General features: G+C 65.7%; 1 protein-coding gene across 2 annotated transcripts in view; it reads left to right on the forward strand.

Moving 5' to 3' along the window:
- The first annotated feature begins 6 nt into the window (after positions 1-6).
- LOC148134627 (kinesin heavy chain-like) overlaps positions 7-12,500 on the forward strand; it is a 64,449-nt gene continuing 51,955 nt past the window's right edge. For both annotated transcript variants that reach the window (XM_087985663.1, XM_087985664.1), the window contains exons 1-2: positions 7-151; positions 11,419-11,536. In XM_087985663.1, the coding sequence (XP_087841789.1) occupies positions 26-151; positions 11,419-11,536 (244 nt within the window). In that variant the 5' untranslated portion in view covers positions 7-25. The remainder of the gene's footprint in view (positions 152-11,418; positions 11,537-12,500) is intronic.

Genomic DNA, 12,500 nt, shown 5'->3' on the forward strand with positions numbered 1-12,500 from the left:
TGTGGCACGGCTCTACATCAGTAAGATGAAGTCGGAAGTGAAGACACTGATGAAGCGATGCCGCCAGCTGGAGGATCTGCAGATCGAGAGTAACCGCAAGGTGGACGAGAGCAGCCGAGAGCTCAGCTACTGTCAGCTCCTCGTCACACAGGTACGCACCGGGAACGCCGAGCCCGCGGGAACGCACAGGGAAGGCTGACCCCGCGGGTACGCACAGGGAACGCCGGGCCCGCGGGTACGCACAGGGAACGCCGAGCCCGCGGGTACGCACCGGGAACGCCGAGCACGCAGGTACGCACAGGGAACGCCGGGCCCGCGGGTACGCACCGGGAACGCCGAGCACGCAGGTACGCACAGGGAACGCCGAGCCCGCGGGTACGCACAGGGAACGCCGAGCCCGCGGGAACGCACAGGGAACGCCGAGCCCGCGGGTACGCACAGGGAACGCCGACCCCGCGGGTACGCACAGGGAACGCCCGGGCCCGCGGGTACGCACAGGGAACGCCGGGCCCGCGGGTACGCACAGGGAACGCCGGGCCCGTGGGTACGCACAGGGAACGCCGAGCCCGCGGGTACGCACAGGGAATGCCGAGCCCGCAGGTACGCACAAGGAACGCCGAGCCCGCAGGTAAGGACAGGGAACGCCGAGCTCGCAGGCACGCACAGGGAATGCCGACCCCGCAGGTACGCACAGGGAACGCCGAACACGCAGGTACGCACAGGGAATGCCGACCCCGCGGGTACGCACAGGGAACGCCGAGCCCGCGGGTACGCACAGGGAACGCCGAGCTCGCAGGTACGCACAGGGAATGCCGACCCCGCAGGTACGCACAGGGAACGCCGAGCCGGCAGGTACGCACAGGGAACGCCGAGCTCGCAGGTACGCACAGGGAATGCCGACCCCGCAGGTACGCACAGGGAACGCCGAGCCCGCAGGTACGCACAGGGAACGCCGAGCTCGCAGGTACGCACAGGGAACGCCGAGCCCGCAGGTACGCACAGGGAACGCCGAGCCGGCAGGTACGCACAGGGAACGCCGAGCTCGCAGGTACGCACAGGGAACGCCGAGCCCGCAGGTACGCACAGGGAATGCCGACCCCGCAGGTACGCACAGGGAACGCCGACCCCGCAGGTACGCACAGGGAACGCCGAGCCCGCAGGTAGGCACAGGGAATGCTGACCCCGCAGGTACGAACATGGAACGCCGAGCCGGTGGGTACGCACAGGGAACACCGAATCCGCAGGTATGGACAGGGAACGTTGACCCCGCAGGTACGCACAGGGAACGCTGATCCCGCAGGTATGGACAGGGAACGCTGACCCCGCAGGTACAGACAGGGAACGCCGAGACTGCAGGTACGAACATGGAACGCCGAGCCGGTGGGTACGCACAGGGAACACCGAATCCGCAGGTATGGACAGGGAACGTTGACCCCGCAGGTACGCACAGGGAACGCTGATCCCGCAGGTACGGACAGGGAACGCTGACCCCGCAGGTACGGACAGGGAACGCCGAGACCACAGGTACGGACCGGGAACGCTGAATCCGCAGGTACGGATAGGGAACGCTGACTCCGCAGGTACGGACAGGGAACGCCGAGACCACAGGTACGGACCGGGATCGCTGACCCCGCAGGTACGGACCGGGAACTCTGAATCCGCAGGTACGCACAGGGAACGCTGACTCCGCAGGTACGCACAGGGAATGCAGAGTCCGCAGGTACGGACTGGGAACGCTGAATCCGCAGGTACGGACTGGGAATGCTGACCCCGCGGGTACGGACAGGGAATGCTGACCCTGCAGGTACGCACAGGAACGCTGACCCCGCAGGTACGCACAGGGAACGCTGACCCCGCGGGTACGGACAGGGAACGCTGACCCCGCAGGTACGGACTGGGAACGCTGACCCAGCAGGTACGGACAGGGAACGCTGACCCCGCAGGTACGGACAGGGAACGCTGACTCCCGCAGGTACGGACAGGGAACGCTGACCCCCGCAGGTACACACAGGGAACGCTGACCCCCGCAGGTACGGACAGGGAACGCTGACCCCGCGGGTACGAACAGGGAACGCTGAACCCCTCAGGTACGCACAGGGAACGCTGACCCTTCAGGTACGCACAGGGAACGCCGAGCCGGCAGGTACGCACAGGGAATGCCGAGCACGCAGGTACGCACAGGAATGCCAAGCCGGCAGGTACGCACAGGGAACGCCGAGCACGCAGGTACGCACAGGGAATGCCAAGCCGGCAGGTACGCACAGGGAATGCCGAGTCGGCAGGTACGCACAGGGAACGCCGAGCACGCAGGTACGCACAGGGAATGCCGAGCCGGCAGGTACGCACAGGGAACGCTGACCCTGCAGGTACGGACAGGGAACGCCGACCCCGCAGGTACGGACAGGGAACGCCGAGCTCGCAGGTACGCACAGGGAACGCCGAGCTCGCAGGTACGCACAGGGAATGCCGACCCCACAGGTACGCACAGGGAACGCCGACCCCGCAGGTACGCACAGGGAACGCCGGGCCCGCAGGTACGCACAGGGAACGCCGAGCCCGCGGGTACGCACAGGGAACGCCGAGCTCGCAGGTACGCACAGGGAATGCCGACCCCGCAGGTACGCACAGGGAACGCCGACCCCGCAGGTACGCACAGGGAACGCCGGGCCCGCAGGTACGCACAGGGAACGCCGAGCCTGCATATACGGACAGGGAACGCCGACCCCGCAGGTACGCAGAGGGAACGCCGAGCCCGCAGGTACGCACAGGGAACGCCGACCCCGCAGGTACGCACAGGGAACGCCGAGCCCGCAGGTAGGCACAGGGAACGCTGAATCCGCAGGTACGCACAGGGAACGCCGAGCCCGCAGGTAGGCACAGGGAATGCTGACCCCGCAGGTACGAACATGGAACGCCGAGCCCGCAGGTACGGACAGGGAACGCTGACCCCGCAGGTACGGACAGGGAACGCTGACCCCGCAGGTACGGACAGGGAACGCTGACCCAGCAGGTACGGACAGGGAACGCTGACCCCGCAGGTACGAACATGGAACGCCGAGCCCGCAGGTACGGACAGGGAACGCTGACCCCGCAGGTACGGACAGGGAACGCTGACCCCGCAGGTACGGACAGGGAACGCTGACCCAGCAGGTACGGACAGGGAACGCTGACCCCGCAGGTACGAACATGGAACGCCGAGCCCGCAGGTACGGACAGGGAACGCTGACCCCGCAGGTACGGACAGGGAACGCTGACCCCGCAGGTACGGACAGGGAATGCTGACCCCGCAGGTACGAACATGGAACGCCGAGCCGGTGGGTACGCACAGGGAACACCGAATCCGCAGGTATGGACAGGGAACGTTGACCCCGCAGGTACGCACAGGGAACGCTGATCCCGCAGGTATGGACAGGGAACGCTGACCCCGCAGGTACAGACAGGGAACGCCGAGACTGCAGGTACGAACATGGAACGCCGAGCCGGTGGGTACGCACAGGGAACACCGAATCCGCAGGTATGGACAGGGAACGTTGACCCCGCAGGTACGCACAGGGAACGCTGATCCTGCAGGTACGGACAGGGAACGCTGACCCCGCAGGTACGGACAGGGAACGCCGAGACCACAGGTACGGACCGGGAACGCTGAATCCGCAGGTACGGATAGGGAACGCTGACTCCGCAGGTACGGACAGGGAACGCCGAGACCACAGGTACGGGCTGGGAACGCTGAATCCGCAGGTACAGACAGGGAACGCCGAGACCGCAGGTACGGACCGGGATCGCTGACCCCACAGGTACGGACCGGGAACTCTGAATCCGCAGGTACGCACAGGGAACGCTGACTCCGCAGGTACGCACAGGGAATGCAGAGTCCGCAGGTACGGACTGGGAACGCTGAATCCGCAGGTACGGACTGGGAATGCTGACCCCGCGGGTACGGACAGGGAATGCTGACCCTGCAGGTACGCACAGGGAACGCTGATCCCGCAGGTACGCACAGGGAACGCTGACCCCGCGGGTACGGACAGGGAACGCTGACCCCGCAGGTACGGACTGGGAACGCTGACCCAGCAGGTACGGACAGGGAACACTGACCCCGCAGGTACGGACTGGGAACGCTGACCCCCGCAGGTACGGACAGGGAACGCTGACCCAGCAGGTACGGACAGGGAACGCTGACCCCCGCAGGTACGCACAGGGAACGCTGACCCCCGCAGGTACGGACAGGGAACGCTGACCCCGCAGGTACGGACAGGGAACGCTGACCCAGCAGGTACGGACAGGGAACGCTGACCCCCGCAGGTACGGACAGGGAACGCTGACCCCGCAGGTACGGACGGGGAACGCTGACCCCACAGGTACGGACGGGGAACGCTGACCCCACAGGTACGGACTGGGAACGCTGACCCCGCAGGTACGGACAGGGCACGCTGACTCCGCAGGTACGGACAGGGAACGCTGACCCCGCAGGTACGCACAGGGAACGCCGAGCCTGCAGGTACGGACTGGGAATGCTGACCCCGCGGGTACGGAGAGGGAACGCCGAGCCCGCAGGTACGGACAGGGAACGCCGAGCACGCAGGTACGGACAGGGAACGCCGAGCCCGCAGGTACGCACAGGGAACGCTGACCCCGCAGGTACGGACTGGGAAAGCTGACCCCGCGGGTACGGACAGGGAACGCCGAGCCCGCAGGTACGGACAGGGAACGCTGACCCTGCAGGTACGGACTGGGAACGCTGAACCCCTCAGGTACGCACAGGGAACGCTGACCCCGCAGGTACGGACAGGGAACGCTGACCCCGCAAGTACGGACGGGGAACGCTGACCCCGCAGGTACGGACAGGGAACGCTGACCCCGCGGGTACGAACAGGGAACGCTGAACCCCTCAGGTACGCACAGGGAACGCTGACCCCTCAGGTACGCACAGGGAACGCCGAGCCCGCAGGTACGCACAGGGAACGCCGAGCACGCAGGTACGCACAGGAATCCCAAGCCGGCAGGTACGCACAGGGAATGCCGAGCCGGCAGGTACGCACAGGGAACGCCGAGCCTGCATATACGGACAGGGAACGCCGACCCCGCAGGTAAGCAGAGGGAACGCCGAGCCCGCAGGTACGCACAGGGAACGCCGACCCCGCAGGTACGCACAGGGAACGCCGAGCCCGCAGGTAGGCACAGGGAACGCTGAATCCGCAGGTACGCACAGGGAACGCCGAGCCCGCAGGTAGGCACAGGGAATGCTGACCCCGCAGGTACGAACATGGAACGCCGAGCCGGTGGGTACGCACAGGGAACACCGAATCCGCAGGTATGGACAGGGAACGTTGACCCCGCAGGTACGCACAGGGAACGCTGATCCCGCAGGTATGGACAGGGAACGCTGACCCCGCAGGTACGCACAGGGAACGCTGATCCCGCAGGTACGGACAGGGAACGCTGATCCCGCCGGTATGGACAGGGAACGCTGACCCCGCAGGTACGCACAGGGAACGCTGATCCCGCCGGTATGGACAGGGAACGCTGACCCCGCAGGTACAGACAGGGAACGCCGAGACTGCAGGTACGAACATGGAACGCCGAGCCGGTGGGTACGCACAGGGAACACCGAATCCGCAGGTATGGACAGGGAACGTTGACCCCGCAGGTACGCACAGGGAACGCTGATCCCGCAGGTACGGACAGGGAACGCTGACCCCGCAGGTACGGACAGGGAACGCCGAGACCACAGGTACGGACCGGGAACGCTGAATCCGCAGGTACGGATAGGGAACGCTGACTCCGCAGGTACGGACAGGGAACGCCGAGACCACAGGTACGGGCTGGGAACGCTGAATCCGCAGGTACAGACAGGGAACGCCAAGACCGCAGGTACGGACCGGGATCGCTGACCCCGCAGGTACGGACCGGGAACTCTGAATCCGCAGGTACGCACAGGGAATGCAGAGTCCGCAGGTACGGACTGGGAACGCTGAATCCGCAGGTACGGACTGGGAATGCTGACCCCGCGGGTACGGACAGGGAATGCTGACCCCGCAGGTACGGACTGGGAACGCTGACTCCGCAGGTACGCACAGGGAATGCAGAGTCCGCAGGTACGGACTGGGAACGCTGAATCCGCAGGTACGGACTGGGAATGCTGACCCCGCGGGTACGGACAGGGAATGCTGACCCTGCAGGTACGCACAGGGAACGCTGACCCCGCAGGTACGCACAGGGAACGCTGACCCCGCGGGTACGGACAGGGAACGCTGACCCCGCAGGTACGGACTGGGAACGCTGACCCAGCAGGTACGGACAGGGAACACTGACCCCGCAGGTACGGACTGGGAACGCTGACCCCCGCAGGTACGGACAGGGAACGCTGACCCAGCAGGTACGGACTGGGAACGCTGACCCCGCAGGTACGGACAGGGAACACTGACCCCGCAGGTACGGACTGGGAACGCTGACCCCCGCAGGTACGGACAGGGAACGCTGACCCCCGCAGGTACGCACAGGGAACGCTGACCCCCGCAGGTACGGACAGGGAACGCTGACCCCCGCAGGTACGCACAGGGAACGCTGACCCCCGCAGGTACGGACAGGGAACGCTGACCCCGCAGGTACGGACAGGGAACGCTGACCCCGCAGGTACGCACAGGGAACGCTGACCCCCGCAGGTACGGACAGGGAACGCTGACCCCGCAGGTACGGACTGGGAACGCTGACCCCGCAGGTACGGACAGGGCACGCTGACTCCGCAGGTACGGACAGGGAACGCTGACCCCCGCAGGTACGCACAGGGAACGCCGAGCCTGCAGGTACGGACGGGGAATGCTGACCCCGCGGGTACGGACAGGGCACGCTGACCCCGCAGGTACGGACAGGGAACGCTGACCCCGCAGGTACGGACAGGGAACGCTGACCCCGCAGGTACGCACAGGGAACGCTGACCCCGCAGGTACGGACTGGGAAAGCTGACCCCGCGGGTACGGACAGGGAACGCCGAGCCCGCAGGTACGGACAGGGAACGCCGAGCACGCAGGTACGGACAGGGAACGCCGAGCCCGCAGGTACGCACAGGGAACGCTGACCCCGCAGGTACGGACAGGGAACGCTGACCCTGCAGGTACGGACTGGGAACGCTGAACCCCTCAGGTACGGACAGGGAACGCTGACCCCGCGGGTACGAACAGGGAACGCTGAACCCCTCAGGTACGCACAGGGAACGCTGACCCCTCAGGTACGCACAGGGAACGCCGAGCCCGCAGGTACGCACAGGGAACGCCGAGCACGCAGGTACGCACAGGAATCCCAAGCCGGCAGGTACGCACAGGGAATGCCGAGCCGGCAGGTACGCACAGGGAACGCCGAGCACGCAGGTACGCACAGGGAATGCCAAGCCGGAAGGTACGCACAGGGAATGCCGAGCCGGCAGGTACGCACAGGGAACGCCGAGCACGCAGGTACGCACAGGGAATGCCGAGCCGGCAGGTACGCACAGGGAACGCTGACCCTGCAGGTACGGACAGGGAACGCCGACCCCGCAGGTACGGACAGGGAACGCCGAGCTCGCAGGTACGGACAGGGAACGCCGACCCCGCAGGTACGCACAGGGAACGCCGAGCACGCAGGTACGCACAGGGAATGCCGAGCCGGCAGGTACGCACAGGGAACGCTGACCCTGCAGGTACGGACAGGGAACGCTGACCCCGCAGGTACGGAGAGGGAACGCTGAATTCGCAGGTACGCACAGGGAACGCTGAACCCCCAGGTACGCACAGGGAACGCTGACCCCGCAGGTACGGACAGGGAACGCTGACCCCGCAGGTACGGACAGGGAACACTGACCCCGCAGGTACGGACTGGGAACGCTGAATCCGCAGGTACGGACTGGGAACGCTGAATCCGCAGGTACGGACAGGGAATGCTGAGACCGCAGGTACGGACAGGAAACACTGATCCCGCAGGTACGGACTGGGAACGCTGATCCCGCAGGTACGGACTGGGAACGCTGAATCCGCAGGTACGGACTGGGAACGCTGAATCCGCAGGTACGGACAGGGAACGCTGAATCCGCAGGTACGGACAGGGAACGCTGACCCCGCAGGTACGGACTGGGAACGCTGACCCCGCAGGTACGGACTGGGAACGCTGAATCCGCAGGTACGGACAGGGAACGCTGACCCCGCAGGTACGGACTGGGAACGCTGAACCCCCAGGTACGGACAGGGAACGCGGACCCCGCAGGTACGGACTGGGAACGCTGAATCCGCAGGTACGCACAGGGAACGCTGACCCCGCAGGTACGGACAGGGAACGCTGACCCCGCAGGTACGGACAGGGAACACTGACCCCGCAGGTACGGACAGGGAACGCTGAATCCGCAGGTACGGACAGGAAATGCTGACCCCGCAGGTACGGACTGGGAACGCTGACCCCGCAGGTACGCACAGGGAACGCTGACCCCGCAGGTACGGACTGGGAACGCTGACCCCGCAGGTACGGACAGGGAACGCCAAGCCCGCAGGTACGGACAGGGCACGCTGACCCCGCAGGTACGGACTGGGAACGCTGAACCCCCAGGTACGGACAGGGAACGCGGACCCCGCAGGTACGCACAGGGAACGCTGACCCCGCAGGTACGCACAGGGAACGCTGACCCCCGCAGGTACGGACAGGGAACGCTGACCCTGCAGGTACGGACAGGGAACACTGACCCCGCAGGTACGCACAGGGAACACTGACCCCGCAGGTACGGACAGGGAACGCCAAGCCCGCAGGTACGGACAGGGCACGCTGACCCCGCAGGTACGGACTGGGAACGCTGACCCCGCAGGTACGGATTGGGAACGCTGAATCCGCAGGTACGGACAGGGAACGCTGACCCCGCAGGTACGGACTGGGAACGCTGAATCCGCAGGTACGGACAGGGAACGCTGAGACCGCAGGTACGGACAGGGAACGCTGAATCCGCAGGTACGGACAGGGCACGCTGACCCCGCAGGTACGGACAGGGAACGCTGACCCCGCAGGTACGGACTGGGAACGCTGAATCCGCAGGTACGGACAGGGAACGCTGACCCCGCAGGTACGGACTGGGAACGCTGACCCCGCAGGTACGGACTGGGAACGCTGAATCCGCAGGTACGGACAGGGAACGCTGACCCCGCAGGTACGGACAGGGAACGCTGACCCCGCAGGTACGGACTGGGAACGCTGACCCCGCAGGTACGGACTGGGAACGCTGAATCCGCAGGTACGGACTGGGAACGCTGAACCCCCAGGTACGGACAGGGAATGCTGACCCCGCAGGTACGGACGGGGAACGCTGACCCCGCAGGTACGGACAGGGAACGCTGAGACCGCAGGTACGGACAGGGAATGCTGACCCCGCAGGTACGCACAGGGAACGCTGACCCCGCAGGTACGGACAGGGAACGCTGACCCCGCAGGTACGGACTGGGAACGCTGACCCCGCAGGTACGCACAGGGAACGCTGACCCCGCAGGTACGCACAGGGAACGCTGACCCCGCAGGTACGGACTGGGAACGCTGACCCCGCAGGTACGGACTGGGAACGCTGAATCCGCAGGTACGGACAGGAAATGCTGACCCCGCAGGTACGCACAGGGAACGCTGACCCCGCAGGTACAGACTGGGAACGCTGAACCCCCAGGTACGGACAGGGAACGCTGACCCCGCAGGTACGGACTGGGAACGCTGACCCTGCAGGTAGGGACAGGGAACGTTGACCCCGCAGGTACGGACAGGGAACGCTGACCCCTCAGGTACGGACAGGGAACGCTGACCCCACGGGTACGCACAGGGAACGCTGACCCCGCATGAACGGACAGGGAATGCCGAGCCCGCAGGTACGGACAGGGAACGCTGACCCCGCAGGTACGGACAGGGAACGCTGACCCCACAGGTACGCACAGGGAACGCTGACCCCGCATGAACGGACAGGGAATGCCGAGCCCGCAGGTAGGGACAGGGAACACTGACCCCGCAGGTACGGACAGGGAACGCTGACCCCACAGGTACGCACAGGGAACGCTGACCCCACAGGTACGCACAGGGAACACTGACCCCGCAGGTACGGACAGGGAACGCTGACCCCACGGGTACGCACAGGGAACGCTGATCCCGCAGGTACGGACGGGGAACGCTGACCCCGCATGAACGCACAGGGAACGCTGACCCCGCAGGTACGCACAGGGAACGCTGATCCCGCAGGTACGGACGGGGAACGCTGACCCCGCATGAACGCACAGGGAACGCTGACCCCGCAGGTACGCACAGGGAACGCTGACCCCGCAGGTACGGACAGGGAACGCTGACCCCTCAGGTACGGACAGGGAACGCTGACCCCTCAGGTATGGACTGGGAATGCTGACCCCGCGGGTACGAACAGGGAACGCTGACCCCGCAGGTACGCACAGGGAACGCTGACCCCACAGGTACGCACAGGGAACGCTGACCCCGCAGGTACGGACAGGGAACGCTGACCCCGCAGGTATGGACAGGGAACGCTGACCCCGCAGGTACGGACGGGGAACGCTGACCCCGCGGGTACGAACAGGGAACGCTGACCCCACAGGTACGCACAGGGAACGCTGACCCCGCAGGTACGGACAGGGAACGCTGAATCCACAGGTACACACAGGGAACGCTGACCCCGCAGGTACGGACAGGGAACGCTGACCCCGCAGGTACGGACAGGGAACACTGACCCCGCAGGTACAGACAGGGAACGCCGAGGGGGATGATGTGGAGAGAGCTTTACTCTGTATCTAACCTCCTGTCCCTGGGAGTGTGTGATAGGGGGGACAGTGTAGAGGGAGCTTTACTCTGTATCTAACCCCGTGTCCCTGGGAGTGTTTGATGGGGGGACAGTGTAGAGGGAGCTTTACTCTGTATCTAACCCCGTGTCCCTGGGAGTGTTTGATGGGGGGACAGTGTAGAGGGAGCTTTACTCTGTGTCTAACCCCGTGTCCCTGGGAGTGTTTGATGGGGGGACAGTGTAGAGGGAGCTTTACTCTGTATCTAACCCCGTGTCCCTGGGAGTGTTTGATGGGGGGACAGTGTAGAGGGAGCTTTACTCTGTCTCCACTGAAATCCATTCCTCGAATCCTTTAGCTGTTACAACCCAGGGCAGGTGCGCAGTGGGGACTGGGGCACGGTCCCCACGGACGGACCGAATGGCCTCCTGCAGTAGGCCTACATCCCCAATCATTCCCCCCCCCTCCCCCCCCCCCCCGCCCCCCCCCAGCCCCAGCAACCGCCCCCAGCTGAACTCCAAACAGGATGAAACAGAGCAGAGGGGAGTTTTGTTTGTGGCTGAGAGAGGTCATTCAGCCCCTCGACGTCTGTTGCTGCCGGCCCCCGTCCCAGGATGGGTGATGGAACTGAGCGGAGGCCGTTGTCTTGCAGCACGAGGCGAAGATCCGCTCGCTAACAGAGTGTCTGCAGGAGCTGGAGAGACGCAAGAGGGAACTGCAGGAGGCCTATGATGTCCTGACCGAGGATCTCGCCAGGCTCCGGGCACAGGGTAACAGCTGGTCACCTCAGAACCCGGCCTCCACGGGGAGGGGGGAACGGAAACCGAGGGAGCGGGCGCTATGGGAGGGTCAGTGCTGAGGGAGTGGGTGCTGTGGGAGGGTCAGTGCTGAGGGAGTGGGTGCTGTAGGAGGGTTAGTGCTGTGGGAGGGTCGGTGCTGTGGGAGAGTCAGTGCTGAGGGAGGGTCAGTGCTGAGGGAGTAGGCGCTGTGGGAGGGTCAGTGCTGAGGGAGTAGGCGCTGTGGGAGGGTCAGTGCTGTGGGAGGGTCAGTGCTGAGGGAGGGTCAGTGCTGAGGGAGTAGGCGCTGTAGGAGGGTCAGTGCTGAGGGAGGGTCAGTGCTGAGGGAGGGTCAGTGCTGTGGGAGAGTCAGTGCTGAGGGAGGGTCAGTGCTGAGGGAGCGGGTGCTGTGGGAGGGTCAGTGCTGAGGGAGCGGGTGCTGTGGGAGGGTCAGTGCTGAGGGAGCGGGTGCTGTGGGAGGGTCAGTGCTGAGGAAGTGGGTGCTGTGGGAGGGTCAGTGCTGAGGGAGTGGGCGCTGTGGGAGGGTCAGTGCTGAGGGAGTGGGTGCTGTGGGAGGGTCAGTGCTGAGGGAGTGGGTGCTGTGGGAGGGTCAGTGCTGAGGGAGCGGGTGCTGTGGGAGGGTCAGTGCTGAGGGAGTGGGTGCTGTGTGAGGGTCAGTGCTGAGGGAGTGGGTGCTGTGGGAGGGTCAGTGCTGAGGGAGTGGGCTCTGTGGGAGGGTCAGTGCTGAGGGAGCGGGTGCTGTGTGAGGGTCAGTGCTGAGGGAGCGGGCGCTGTGGGAGGGTCAGTGCTGAGGGAGTGGGTGCTGTGGGATGGTCAGTGCTGAAGGAGTGGGTGCTGTGGGAGGGTCAGTGCTGAGGGAGCGGTTGCTGTGAGAGGGTCAGCGCTGAGGGAGTGGGTGCTGTGGGAGGGTCAGTGCTGAGGGAGTGGGTGCTGTGGG

Source organism: Chiloscyllium plagiosum, unplaced genomic scaffold (genome assembly GCF_037043375.1).
Source record: "Chiloscyllium plagiosum isolate Xiang-an unplaced genomic scaffold, Cpla_swu_hap1 HiC_scaffold_53Y, whole genome shotgun sequence".
Taxonomy (NCBI): Eukaryota; Metazoa; Chordata; class Chondrichthyes; order Orectolobiformes; family Hemiscylliidae; genus Chiloscyllium; species Chiloscyllium plagiosum.